Source organism: Coregonus clupeaformis, chromosome 19 (assembly GCF_020615455.1).
Source record: "Coregonus clupeaformis isolate EN_2021a chromosome 19, ASM2061545v1, whole genome shotgun sequence".
Lineage (NCBI taxonomy): Eukaryota > Metazoa > Chordata > Actinopteri > Salmoniformes > Salmonidae > Coregonus > Coregonus clupeaformis.
Genome location: NC_059210.1, coordinates 7528770 through 7541835, shown reverse-complemented (window position 1 = coordinate 7541835; position 13066 = coordinate 7528770). Strand labels below are relative to the sequence as shown.

General features: G+C 48.0%; 1 protein-coding gene across 1 annotated transcript in view; it reads right to left on the bottom strand.

Moving 5' to 3' along the window:
- Nucleotides 1-409: 409 nt before the first annotated feature.
- The window catches only part of LOC121531548 (reelin-like), a 97049-nt gene continuing 84392 nt past the window's right edge, over nt 410-13066 (bottom strand). Inside the window, exons 50-64 of the mRNA XM_045205196.1 lie at nt 10502-10656; nt 10032-10246; nt 9651-9828; nt 9295-9470; nt 8750-8856; nt 8275-8517; nt 7971-8146; nt 7651-7724; nt 6369-6530; nt 5885-6042; nt 5459-5678; nt 4596-4793; nt 4256-4354; nt 2588-2593; nt 410-921 (exon numbers count right to left, since the gene is read on the bottom strand). Coding sequence (XP_045061131.1) covers nt 822-921; nt 2588-2593; nt 4256-4354; nt 4596-4793; nt 5459-5678; nt 5885-6042; nt 6369-6530; nt 7651-7724; nt 7971-8146; nt 8275-8517; nt 8750-8856; nt 9295-9470; nt 9651-9828; nt 10032-10246; nt 10502-10656 — 2267 coding nt within the window. The 3' untranslated portion in view covers nt 410-821. The remainder of the gene's footprint in view (nt 922-2587; nt 2594-4255; nt 4355-4595; nt 4794-5458; nt 5679-5884; nt 6043-6368; nt 6531-7650; nt 7725-7970; nt 8147-8274; nt 8518-8749; nt 8857-9294; nt 9471-9650; nt 9829-10031; nt 10247-10501; nt 10657-13066) is intronic.

Below are 13066 nucleotides of genomic sequence, written 5' to 3'. Positions count from 1 at the left end.
GTTAAACTCAGAGGCAGCCAGCTATCCCAGGGGTGTATTAATCAGTCGGATTCCATTGCAAAATGTTTTGCAATGGAAACCGTTTACTCCAAAGAGTTTCTATTGGACAAATTCAGTTCGGTCCCTCTCCATTTCATTCCGTTTGCTCTGCTTGCTTCCGTTTGGTTCCTAGAGTAAACGGTAAATTATTTCTGTTGTAAAACGTTTTGCAACGGAATCAGACTAATGAATACACCCAAGCAACCTGACAGAGTTGGAAAGAGGGCTCACCCCCTAGCTTTGCCATTATCGCTTCTGTGACTGTGTCCTCTATCCAACTCTATGTCACTGGTCATCAGTGATATTTCTCTTAATAATTTCACAGTGTGGTAGTAGTAGGACTAGGTGGGTAGAATGGGGTGATGGGGGGGAGCCAGGGGTGGGTAGTATCTTCATTGTATCGCAACTGGAACAGGGAATCATCATATCATAATAACCACTTACAGCAATGATTAGAAAACAACTAGAAACCTGAAAGTCCATTAAAAGCAAACAAAATGTCTGCCTTTGTTGCTCCTTCACGTCTCCTTCCTTCCGGTCACATGGGGGGTGGGGAAGGCTTCTGATTGGTTGCAGCGCATACTGATGGGATGGCCCCATGTTTTCTGGCAGAGTGGGGATTGAAGGGTTGGAGAGGGAAGGGGTGTGGTCTAAGGCTGACTGGAATCCATTGGCTGGTGGGCAGGACTCGACAGGGTGATATGGCATCAGGAGAAAGGAATGTGGTTGGTTGGTTGGTCGGTCATATGTGTGATTGGCAGGTCGTAGGGAAAACCCCTTGGTTAGGCACGCTGCCGTGGCAGTGCCCGCCTCTTCCGGCTGTAGTAGTGACGTAGGCCGGTCTGTCTGGCAAAGTTCATCATGTAGTTTTGTTTACGGGTGCTGTAGGGAGACAAAGGCAGTGAGAGAGAGAGGAGAGAGAGAGGGAGGGAGGAAGAGGGTGGTGACCGTTAGGAACCAAGGAAGAGGCATCCAGGCACACACACTCTTACATGCACATGCACACACACACACTGCAAGCTCACACACTCCTAGATCCATGTTGCTATTTTCAGTTGGGTTTCAGCCCTGACCTCAAACATTCAACAACTTGGATATTTTTAATTAAGCAAATAGTGGCCTGTTCATAACTTACTTTATATTGAACTGTGTATATATTGATCAACAGCTTGTATTGACATGTTCTCAATGGCAGTATCGTAATCAAAGAGTCAACAGGACAAGACATGATGGGACACAACTAGGGGGGACACACGACTAGCTAAAGAGCTACATACAGGGTCACAGACATTAGCTACAGACATGCTCTGGGGTTCTGGGGGGTTCTAACTCTGATCAGGGTTCTAGGGTTCTAAGGTTCTATTGGAAGAGTGTTTTAGCTCGTAGAGTAACAGCCAAATCACTGGGAAAAACAAACAAACAAACAAACAAACAAACAAACCAAAGTAATAAAGGTGCAGGGGGTGTGGTGGAGGGGAGGGGGAGAAACTGAACCAAATAGACACAAAGAGAAGCCGCGATTGAAGATCGCTCTTCTTGCTTAGCCTTTCATTGCCTCGTCCATCCAGCAGGTGATACCAGGTGTGCAGCATGGTGGTGGTGGGGGGGGGGAGTGGGGTGAGGTATTGTGGGGTGGTTACAGAAGGGGGGATGGGAGGGGGGACGAGGGGCTGTCTGTCTTTCCGCTTCTGTTTTTTGTCTCCTTCACAGAGCGAGTAGAGGGGGAGAATGGAGAGGGCTCCTGATTCACATAATTAGATTTTCCATGGACAGGCAGCCATGGATGGGGGGGGGGGGATATGGGGGGCTTTTCAACGTTGGATTTAAAAAGCCATGCAAGGAGTTGGATGGAGGTTGGTTACTCTGATGAAGGTGATGGGCTCGATGAGTTCCTTTTGTTATGTGGATGTCTTGAGCTCTGAAGTTATGCCATCTGCATGACACCACTGCTAGTGTGAATAATGTGTGGACTGAGTGAATGAATTGTGAGGTTGTAACGTGTGCCTCTGTGTGTGGCAGAGTCAGCCTCAGCATCAACTCCTTATTGGACTGTGTGCAGACATGTAGAAAGACCCAAACCACTCAAATGATAGCCATGGCACAACGTACATTCACATAGCTATGGATTCCATCACACATATACACACACATTGATTGATACCATTGAGATGTGTGTGCTGTGTGTGTAAAATATACAGACCAATTGTTGTCTACACAAATGGTGATTTTAGTTAAGACATATTATTTCAGATATCTCATATAGGTATTTGCCCAATGGTGTTTTGGTGGTATTTATAATATCCACCACGTAGACATGGATGTTAGCAGTCATGTCTTTAGGTCTTTCTCTGAACGTCCGCTTCCTCAAAATATGGAGATATCAGTTCTGTCTGTGTCCTGGAGAAGAGCCTGCCTCTGGGTTATGACAGTAGGTGGAGGTGGTGTGTGCGTGTGTGGGGGGGGTTAAGGCGTGGAAGAGGGTGACAGAAGAGGCGGGTCCGGGGTATAGGTGGGGGGTGAGGAGGAGGAGGAGAAGAGGAAGACTTACCTGACACTACAGCCATGCCACAGGGAGCAGAATACAGAAGAGAGCAGAGGTTAGAGCGCGAGAGGGGAGGAGGGGGCGGAGGCGGAGGAGGGGGAGGCTGCTGGCTCGCAGAAAGGTCTGGGGGGGCTGGATCCCCGGCCGCCTGGGGAGGCGAAGGGGGCCCAGAGAGAGGGGGAAGAGGGAAAGAGAGGAAGGGATATGGAACGAGGGGAGAGGGTGGAGAGACAGAGAGACAGAAAAAGTGTGAAAAGGATGTAAAGAGAGAAAGACAATAACATATGGGGAGAGAGAGACAGCGAGACAGAGAGACAGAGAGAGATAGAGAAGGAAGAGGAGGAGATGGAGGAGGAGATGGAAGAGGAAGGAGGAGATGGAAGTGGAAGGAGGAGAAGGAAGTGGAAGGAGGAGAAGGAAGTGGAAGAAGGAGATGGAGATGGAGGAGATGGAGGAGGAGATGGAAGAGGAAGGAGGAGATGGAAGAGGAAGTAGGAGATGGAAGAGGAAGGAGGAGATGGAAGAGGAAGTAGGAGATGGAAGAGGAAGGAGGAGAAGGAAGTGGAAGGAGAAGGAAGTGGAAGGAGGAGATGGAAGAGGAGGAGGAGATGGAGGAGATGGAAGAGGAAGGAGGAGATGGAAGAGGAAGGAGGAGATGGAAGAGAAGGAGGAAGAGGAGAAGGAAGAGGAGGATGAAGAAGATATGAGGAAGGATGAGGAGATGGAAGACAATTGGACATGATGAGCCAGCAGGAGACCACAAGCACAGGCAGAGGAGGAAGAGAAGCAGTATGGTCACACATGTTAGTGTTGTGAGATCAGGGAGGAGAGGAGAGACACACGATGACAAGGAATATATTGAAAAATGAGGAGAGGAGTGGTGGAACAGAGAGGCAGAAATAAAAAAGAGAAGTGTGAGGATCGAACGGTTATTCTGTTCTGCAGACACTGTTGTTGAATGTTGAGAACCAACCGTGGGAGTGAGAGAGTAGGAGAGGACAGGCCAAGGCCACACCAAACTAGGGACAGCTCAGGTAAGGTGGTGCATGTGTTTTTGTGTTGACTCTATACGTAGTTGAGCTTGCTCTATAGATATCATGACGTGATACTATACAATGGGTATCTGTTGTTTGCCAAATGACTAAACACCTGCACTTAACATCAAGCCTTTACATACACATCACATGACTGTCAGGTGAAACATTTGCAATGCATGACATTCTTTAACATGTTATGTTATAATCAATGATCTTTATCATTGATATGAAGCCCTTAACAACATGCAATATGCATTAAAATGCTCTATGCTTCTGCCATGTGGACGGTTATGCAGGCTTGGTGTAGACTGTGTGTGAATGCTTTGTGTATTCATTAGGTGGTCTCACACAATGTTCAAATAGACCAAAGTCACTGTGGAGTCACTAACGAGCACTTTGTGGAAAATCATCTTGGTCACAACATCCTGTCTCTCTTTTTCCTGGCTATTGATCACTGTGGGGGGTGCGTTTGTGTGAGGGAGTGAGCTTTTTCCTTGCTGTTGAGCAAGTGTGTGTGTCAGTTTGGTGGAGAGAGGGGGGGTGTTTTGGGGCCGAGGCAGGGGCAGACTGAGGCTCTCTAGGGGGGCATCCGAGGGTACGAGGGACCAGGGGTACCAGGTTGGTTGGAGATACTCACAGAACTACTTCCACGTGGTCCAGCGCCCACTGGTCATGTCCCGCTCCGTCGTGACGCGGCTGCCACCACCGCAGCCGCACCCCTTTAACCCTCGCCTCTCTGGGGGGCAGGCGACAGGAGGAGAGGAGGTCAGAGGTCAAGAGTAGGCGGTTAGCGTGTCAGTATGTGTTTTTACACCAGTGGACATCAACCTTGCCGCTGGAACGTAACAGGTTGTGCATGGAAACACTGGATTAACTGGTCAGGTGTGTTAGCCCTGGACTGGAACAAAGACTAGCATACTCTCTAGCTCTCAGAGAGTGTGTGTGTGTGTGTGCATGTTAGCGTTGTGTTCACTCACAGTGGGATGTTGTAGGAGACCCTCTGGGCCTTGATGAAGTCTTTGGGCTGGTGTTGGGCGATAACGTGCCAGCTGACTCCATTATTGACCGTGTACTGCAGCAGCACTGCCCTGTCCACTGTGTCAGCCTGGTCCAGGGCTGTGTTACAACTGTCTGTCTGGGACACACTGCCTATCTGCAGCACGAACATGATCTTACTGTAGGAGAGAGGGTGAGAGAGAGAGAGAGAGAGAGAGAGAGAGAGAGAGAGAGAGAGAGAGAGAGAGAGAGAGAGAGAGAGAGAGAGAGAGAGAGAGAGAGAGAGAGAGAGAGAGAGGGATGAGAGAGAGGGGAGAGGGAGAGAGAAGGATGAGAGAGAGGGGAGGCGGGAGGATGAAGGAGAGAGAGAGAAAGAGAGAGGGAGAGAGAGAAAGAGGGAGAGAGAGTTCTGGTAAGAATACCTTGGTATTTTTGGATGGACTAGGTCCTACAAGTTTATCCTCCAAGTTTTCAATTTTATTCCTACTGTATATTGATCTCAATGGCCACAGTAATGGCATATGATAAGCTATGCTAGGCTAGGCTACACTAGTATGGTCCAGTGTGGGCAAGGCTAGGACAAGCTATGCTAGGCTACGCTAGTATGGTCCAGTGTGGATTTGGCTAGGACAAGCTATGCTAGGCTACACTAGTATGGTCCAGTGTCCACTAGTACACAGCTCGTGTGAGGTCGACAGGCTTGGTGACCGCAGGCCTCGTCTTACAGCTACTTTACTGTATAATGTTTACAGTACTGTCTAATGAACATCTCTCACTGTACCTTCAGTAGTTGTGTAGACTGTGGGCTAGGCTATTACAGTACAATCCATTGTCCAGTCCTTACCTGGCTCGTGTCAGGTCCAGAGGCTTGGTGACCGCCTGCCTTATCTTACAGCCGTTGAAGTAGAGCGAGTCTCCGTGGGCGTGGGGAGAGAGCTGGCCACACCCACTACCCACCCCGCCCCCCTGGATGAGTTGCCAGCTCTCCTCCGACACATTGCCTGACTCAAAGTTATCCTTTATTGAGCTAGGTAGGTCACTGCTGGACAGGGAGCAGTCATCACCTAGGAGATGGAGGCAGGAGAACCAATATGAATGCTAGATTTTGATGAATCAATCAATCAATCAATCGTCAGTCAATCAATCAATTGTCAATAAGAACTCCCTATAAGAAAGAAAGCAGATTGAGAGGAACCGGAGGGTAAAAGTTAAGACCATCAGGTTATGATTACAAGAGTGGTTTGTGTTAGTGTTGTAGTCTGTTACCCACCGTGGTGTCCCTCGTCACAGATGCAGACCACTCCGCTGGTACAGTAACCATGACCGCTACACAGGACAGGACACGCCTCCCCGATGTAGACATGGTCCACCCCCCAGCCATGACGCTCACCAGCACCCTCCTTCTGGATCCAACGGAACTGCGTGGCTCTGCAGGGGAGGAGATGAGACAAAACGTATAGGACTTACTTTATCACACGGTCAGTGGGTGACTATCAACACCTGAACGACAGAATCCAGATGCGGGGCTTCTGGGGCAGTGTACGAGTTAAATTCCGAACTCATGATCTGAAACCAGCAGCCTTCCGTTTGCAGCGGTCCTACCCTGAGGAGATGTGGTCAGACACACACAGCGGTCCTACCCTGAGGACACGTGGTCAGACACACACAGTGGTCGTACCCTGAGGAGACGTGGTCAAACACACACAGCGGTCCTACCCTGAGGACACGTGGTCAGACACACACAGCGGTCCTACCCTGAGGACACGTGGTCAGGCAGCTGAACAGTGACCCTGGTCCAGGTGGAGCTGTTGACTGGACTGTAGATGGTGGACTCATGGAACATGAAGGGAGAACAGCCCACGTTGTTCACAGAGGAGGGAATACACTCTGACTGGACCAGCTGCCATGTGTCAGACCTGGAGAGGGAGAGAGGGAGAGAAGAGAGAGGGAGAGACAGAGAGAGAGAGAGAGAGAGAGAGAGAGAGAGAGAGAGAGAGAGAGAGAGAGAGAGAGAGAGACAGAGAGACAGAGACAGAGAGACAGAGAGAGAGAGACAGAGAGAGAGAGACAGAGAGAGAGAGACAGAGAGAGAGAGAGAGAGAGAGACAGAGAGAGAGAGAGAGAGAGAGAGAGAGAGACAGAGAGAGAGAGACAGAGAGAGAGAGAGAGAGAGAGAGAGAGAGAGAGAGAGAGAGAGAGACAGAGAGAGAGAGAGAGGGGGGGAGATGGCGAAAGAAGATATAACCTTAATGTATCCCATAGGAGTTTTTTTATATATTTTTTTATTTAACCTTTATTTAACAAGGCAAGTCAGTTAAGAACAAATTCTTATTTACAATGACGGCCTACACCGGCCAAACCCGGATGACGCTGTGCCAATTGTGCGCTGCAATTGTGAGGAACATTGTAATTACAATTTCAGTTTACTTCCTGAATTGACTGAATTGAAATGGATTTGACCCAATGACTGTATATATGAATGGACAAAGCCATCGATGACGTGATATCATTTATCGTTGTGAAGACTCAATAGCGCATTTAATGCCCAGGAAGTCGGTTAAGATGACATCTCATGTGGAAGATTTATGTAGACATAACATGCGCAGTTTGAGCTACTCTGGGAAGTGGCGTTGCAGGCTAGCTCAGTGCTGCCCCCTCCCATTGATTATCTCAAGTTGAAGGCCGACCGAGGTACTGCAGGCTACTAAATTATCCTTATAAATAAAAGGACATCTGGTGAAATAGAAGTAATTATTGGTACCATTATTGTCTTCAAATGTGTATTTATTTACACAAAGATTGACCACGAAGATTGCCATTTTTCCCCTTCACTATAATGGGGATCCTGTTTTCTGCAAACAACGCCTGCAGTACCGCCGTCTGCTTTGAACTTCGTGGCATCAATGAGAGAGGGGGCAGTCATTCTCCCCTGAATTGACCCAAACCCTGGCTGTGTACTGTTTGAGGAAGGCATGTAGCTAGCGCATCGGAATACTACATTAGCAGTGTCGATAAGAGGATCCATTTCTCTCTCACCTGGCATCCTTGCTGTACTGCAGTAGGACAGAATGGTAATCTTCACAGCTGTCTGCCTCACAACCAACCACAATCTACACAGGAGAGCAGGATTTAGGAGATACAAGAAATGATAACAGTAACAGTTACCTTAAACTGTGGGATGTAGCCATGTTGTAAATGCTAAGAGGTTGTAGCAGCTATCTAAAAGTAACCCCCCCCCCCCCTTGAGATCAAATATGGTGTTCCACAGGGATTGATTCTTGGACCTCTATTATCGTTAATATGAATTATGTTAGACTGTAGGATGCTGCCAAGCTGTAAATGTTGAGAGGTTGCACCTTAAATTGTAGGATGTACCCAGGCTGTACGATGAGCTCGCGGGTGGCCAGGATGTTGGGTGTTTTGTCCTGGTTCTTGTTGGGCCAGTAGAGGTGGAAAGAAGGGTTCCCACAGAAGCCTGCTGTACGCACGCCATTGGGATAGAAGCTCCAACTCTCCTCATGGGACACACCCTCTGAGAGAGAGAGAGAGAGAGACGGGGGATAGGGGGGATACGAGATAGAGAAAATAATAGTTTGCTGTCCATTGCCAAGAAAGAGACTCCCATTCCTTTCCAAAGGTGATACAGCACAATCTGTTTACCGTCATCGAAGGTGTCGAGCAGGGTGGAGGGGTTGATGTCGGACCCTCCCACCAGGATGTTGTCAATGGCCCACTGAGCGCGCTCCGGCCCGGGTGTTGCCAGACCAGAGGAGACGTAGAAGGGCTGCCACCACCGCAACCGTGTAGCGTTAGATAACGCCCCCTCTGGTAGCACGATGTAATCACGCCTCAATGACACATACTTCAGATAGTCCATCTCATGGAGCAGGGTCCAGGACACACCTGGGGGAGGGAGGGGAGGGAGGGAGGGAGGGAGGGAGCGAGGGAGGGGAGGGAGGGAGGGAGGGAGGGAAAGGAGTGAACGAAAGAGACAGACATGAGGATGAAGTGATGGATCTCTGAAATATCCTAATGTTATTCCTGGTTTTCCATCAGTTTAAATGTTAGGATTCCCCTGCTGATGGCGCTATGTGGATTTGTTTCTAAATGTCTATTTGTTTATGTTGTTTTGTACCTCCATCTGTGGAGTAGTCCAGCAGCACTCCCTCTTTACGACAGGTTGGGCGATGGCACATGGTCATGTTGTCTTCACTGCCGATCCTGGCCCAGTATTCTACAAACCTAAAGAAGAAGAGGAAGAGGAAGAAGAGGAAGAAGATAACTTTTATATTTGTATTTGTATTTATTATGGATCCCCATTAGCTGCTGCCAAGGCAGCAGCTACTCTTCCTGGGGTCCAGCAAAATTAAGGCAGTTCATACAATTTTAAAAACATTACAATACATTCACAGATTTCACAACACACTGTGTGCCCTCAGGCCCCTACTCTACTACCACATATCTACAGTACAAAAATCCATGTGTACGTGTGTGTATAGTGCGTATGTTATCGTTTGTCTAATGTCCAAAGGAAATTTGTGTTGTGTTTTATCCCAACTCCTCCAAACGAGACGCATACACACACTGAAAGGGAATCTTAAAAGCCTGAATTGAAAGAAAATGACTATATACAAATTGTATGACCAAACCCTGAGAAGACAAAACAGTAGAGTTACTAACTTGGCTCCGCGGAGGTCCAGGTCAATGGTGACGGCCTGCCTGGCATCTGCCCCTCCGAAGTACAGGGCTGTCCCCTCCACCAGCACCCCACAGTCAGTACAGGGATGGCCCCCCTCCAGGACCTGCCACTGAGGGCCTGGGGCCCCCTCCCAGTCAAAACGCTCCTTCAAAGACGCCTATAGGAATAGAATAGGTACTTTATTGTCCATAGAAGGGAAATGTGTCTTCTTCCTTTTCCCAACACCCTCTGACAGAAAAGTTAAGAGGCAGGGAGTGTACAAAAGAGATCGGAACCGGATCGGAACCCCTTGTATGAAATGTACTACATAAATAAACATTGATGAACTGATTGATACCTTGAGAGAAGCGCTGGCGTAGCAGTTGGGTCCAGTGAAGCCAGGGTCACAGAGACATCTCTGGTCCAGACAGTCTCCATGTCCCCAACAGTGGACGTCACAGGCCGGCCCGATGTAGAAGTTCTCCACAGCCCACTGGGTGTCCGAATGCTGCTGGTAGAACCGGAAACGCACCGCCCTGCAGAACATAACACATAACGTAGTATTAGAACCGATGTAGAAGTTCTCCACAGCCCACTGGGTGACCGGGTGCTGCTGGTAGAACCCCCTGCAGTATGGGTGCTGGTAGCCAGCCAGGTTGAGTATGTGTGTGTTTTAATGGTCTTCCCTAGGCCAGCCAGGTTGAGTATGTGTGTGTTTGTGTTCAGGAGTCTCACTCACGTGTCTGCCAGGCTGTCCGGTAGGGGGTAGACGGCCCGCTTCCAGCCCTGCGCAGGGAAGAAGACGCTGGGCTGGGAGACCTGTCCCCCGCAGCGAGGGTCCGCAGGGAGACACTGGGGCACCAGGTACCTCCAGGACACACCAAAGTCTACAGAGTATTGAACATGGACCTGCCGCTCCGCCTGGCGCTCGGGAACACTGCAGCTCACTGCTATCTGTATAGCCACACAGGGATACACACATTATTGTAACCTCAACGGACACACACGTTAACGGTGTCTGTATACACACCCAAACAAAGATGACTGCTATCTGTTAACAGAGATACACATCTCTCTAAGCCATTGCAAAATAACGAAGGTGACAGTACTCATTTTAGGTGCCGGTACTTTTACAGTACAGGTGTTCATATATTACAAGAGGCACTGGTACCTAATTAAATCACTGCACACAAACAGACACAATCTTACCTTGAACTGCATGACCCAGCCTTTGTCAGGTATGATGTCATGTGTGACAGCGTACACCTCTCTCCCGTCATCACTACCGCATACCATCACACCGTCTGGAGAACTACAGAACCTCTGTACTGCACAGTCCTCACTGAACAGCCAATGGTCACTCACTGGAGGGGAGAGAGAGGGGGGAGGGAGGGAGAGAGAGGGGGAGGGAGGGAGAGAGAGGGGGGAGGGAGGGAGAGAGAGAGAGGGGGGAGGGAGGGAGAGTGAGGGGAGCGGGAGAGAGAGAGTAAGGGGACCGGGAGAGAGAGAGTGAGGGAGAGGGAGAGAAAGTGAGGGGAGAGGGAGGGGGAGGGAGAGAGAGGAGAGCAAGTTAGGGAGAGATTGTGAGGGGGGAGGGATGGAGGGAGGGAGAGAGAGAGAGAGGGAGGGAGAGGGAGAGAGAGGGGGAGGGAGAGGGAGAGAGAGAGTGAGGGGAGAGGGGGAGGGAGAGGGATAGAGAGTGAGGGGAGAGGGAGAGGGAGTGAGGGGAGAGGGAGAAAAAAGGGAGAGAATTTAGAAAAAATACTTAATACTTTTTTTCAAATGCCTTTTTCCATTGACTTTGTACAGTTACAGAGTCAGCATAATTGTTTTCTCCTAAAGCAGTTGTCTTTGATGTGGTCTTTGCATATTAGGAGGAAACCTATCTTGAAACTCGCTCACTTAACTCAACGATCACGAAAATCATGCATAGGAACTGGGGCCTATGTGACAAAACCCCTGTGTGTACCTGTAGTTGTTGTGTGTACCTGTAGTTGGTGTGTATACCTGTAGTTGGTGTGTGTACCTGTAGTTGGTGTGTATACCTGTAGTGGTTGTGTGTACCTGTAGTTGTTGTGTGTTCCTGTAGTTGTTGTGTGTACCTGTAGTTGTTGTGTATACCTGTAGTTGGTGTGTATACCTGTAGTTGGTGTGTATACCTGTAGTTGTTGTGTGTACCTGTAGTTGTTGTGTGTTCCTGTAGTTGTTGTGTGTACCTGTAGTTGTTGTGTGTACCTGTAGTTGTTGTGTGTACCTGTAGTTGTTGTGTGTTCCTGTAGTTGTTGTGTGTACCTGTAGTTGTTGTGTATACCTGTAGTTGGTGTGTGAACCTGTAGATGTTGTGTGTACCTGTAGTTGCTGTGTGTACCTGTATTTGGTGTGTATACCTGTAGTTGTTATGTGTACCTGTAGTTGTTGTGTGTACCTGTAGTTGCTGTGTGTACCTGTAGTTGTTGTGTATACCTGTAGTTGTTGTGTGTACCTGTAGTTGGTGTGTGTACCTGTAGTTGTTGTGTGTACCTATAGATGTTGTGTATACCTGTAGTTGTTGTGTGTACCTGTAGTTGTTATGTGTACCTGTAGTTGTTGTGTGTACCTATAGTTGTTGTGTATACCTGTAGTTGGTGTGTGTACCTGTAGTTGTTGTGTGTACCTGTAGTTGTTGTGTGTACCTGTAGTTGTTGTGTATACCTGTAGTTGTTGTGTATACCTGTAGTTGTTGTGTGTACCTGTAGTTGTTGTGTGTACCTGTAGTTGTTGTGTGTTCCTGTAGTTGTTGTGTGTACCTGTAGTTGTTGTGTGTACCTGTAGTTGTTGTGTGTACCTGTAGTTGTTGTGTATACCTGTAGTTGGTGTGTGAACCTATAGATGTTGTGTATACCTGTAGTTGTTGTGTGTACCTGTAGTTGTTATGTGTACCTGTAGTTGTTGTGTGTACCTATAGTTGTTGTGTGTATACCTGTAGTTGGTGTGTATACCTGTAGTTGTTGTGTGTACCTGTAGTTGGTGTGTGTACCTGTAGTTGGTGTGTGTACCTGTAGTTGTTGTGTGTACCTGTAGTTGTTGTGTATACCTATAGATGTTGTGTGTACCTGTAGTTGTTGTGTGTACCTGTAGTTGTTGTGTGTACCTGTAGTTGTTGTGTGTACCTGTAGTTGGTGTGTGTACCTGTAGTTGTTGTGTATACCTGTAGTTGGTGTGTGTACCTATAGATGTTGTGTATACCTGTAGTTGTTGTGTGTACCTGTAGTTGTTATGTGTACCTGTAGTTGTTGTGTGTACCTATAGTTGTTGTGTGTACCTGTAGTTGGTGTGTATACCTGTAGTTGGTGTGTATACCTGTAGTTGTTGTGTGTACCTGTAGTTGGTGTGTATACCTGTAGTTGTTGTGTGTACTTGTAGTTGTTGTGTGTACCTGTAGTTGTTGTGTGTACCTGTGGTTGGTGTGTATACCTGTAGTTGTTGTGTGTACCTATAGTTGTTGTGTGTACCTGTAGTTGTTATGTGTACCTGTAGTTGTTGTGTGTACCTATAGTTGTTGTGTGTACCTGTAGTTGGTGTGTATACCTGTAGTTGGTGTGTATACCTGTAGTTGTTGTGTATACCTGTAGTTGTTGTGTATACCTGTAGTTGTTATATGTACCTGTAGTTGGTGTGTATACCTGTAGTTGTTGTGTGTTCCTGTAGTTGTTGTGTGTACCTGTAGTTGTTGTGTGTACCTGTAGTTGTTGTGTGTACCTGTAGTTGTTGTGTATACCTGTAGTTGGTGTGTGT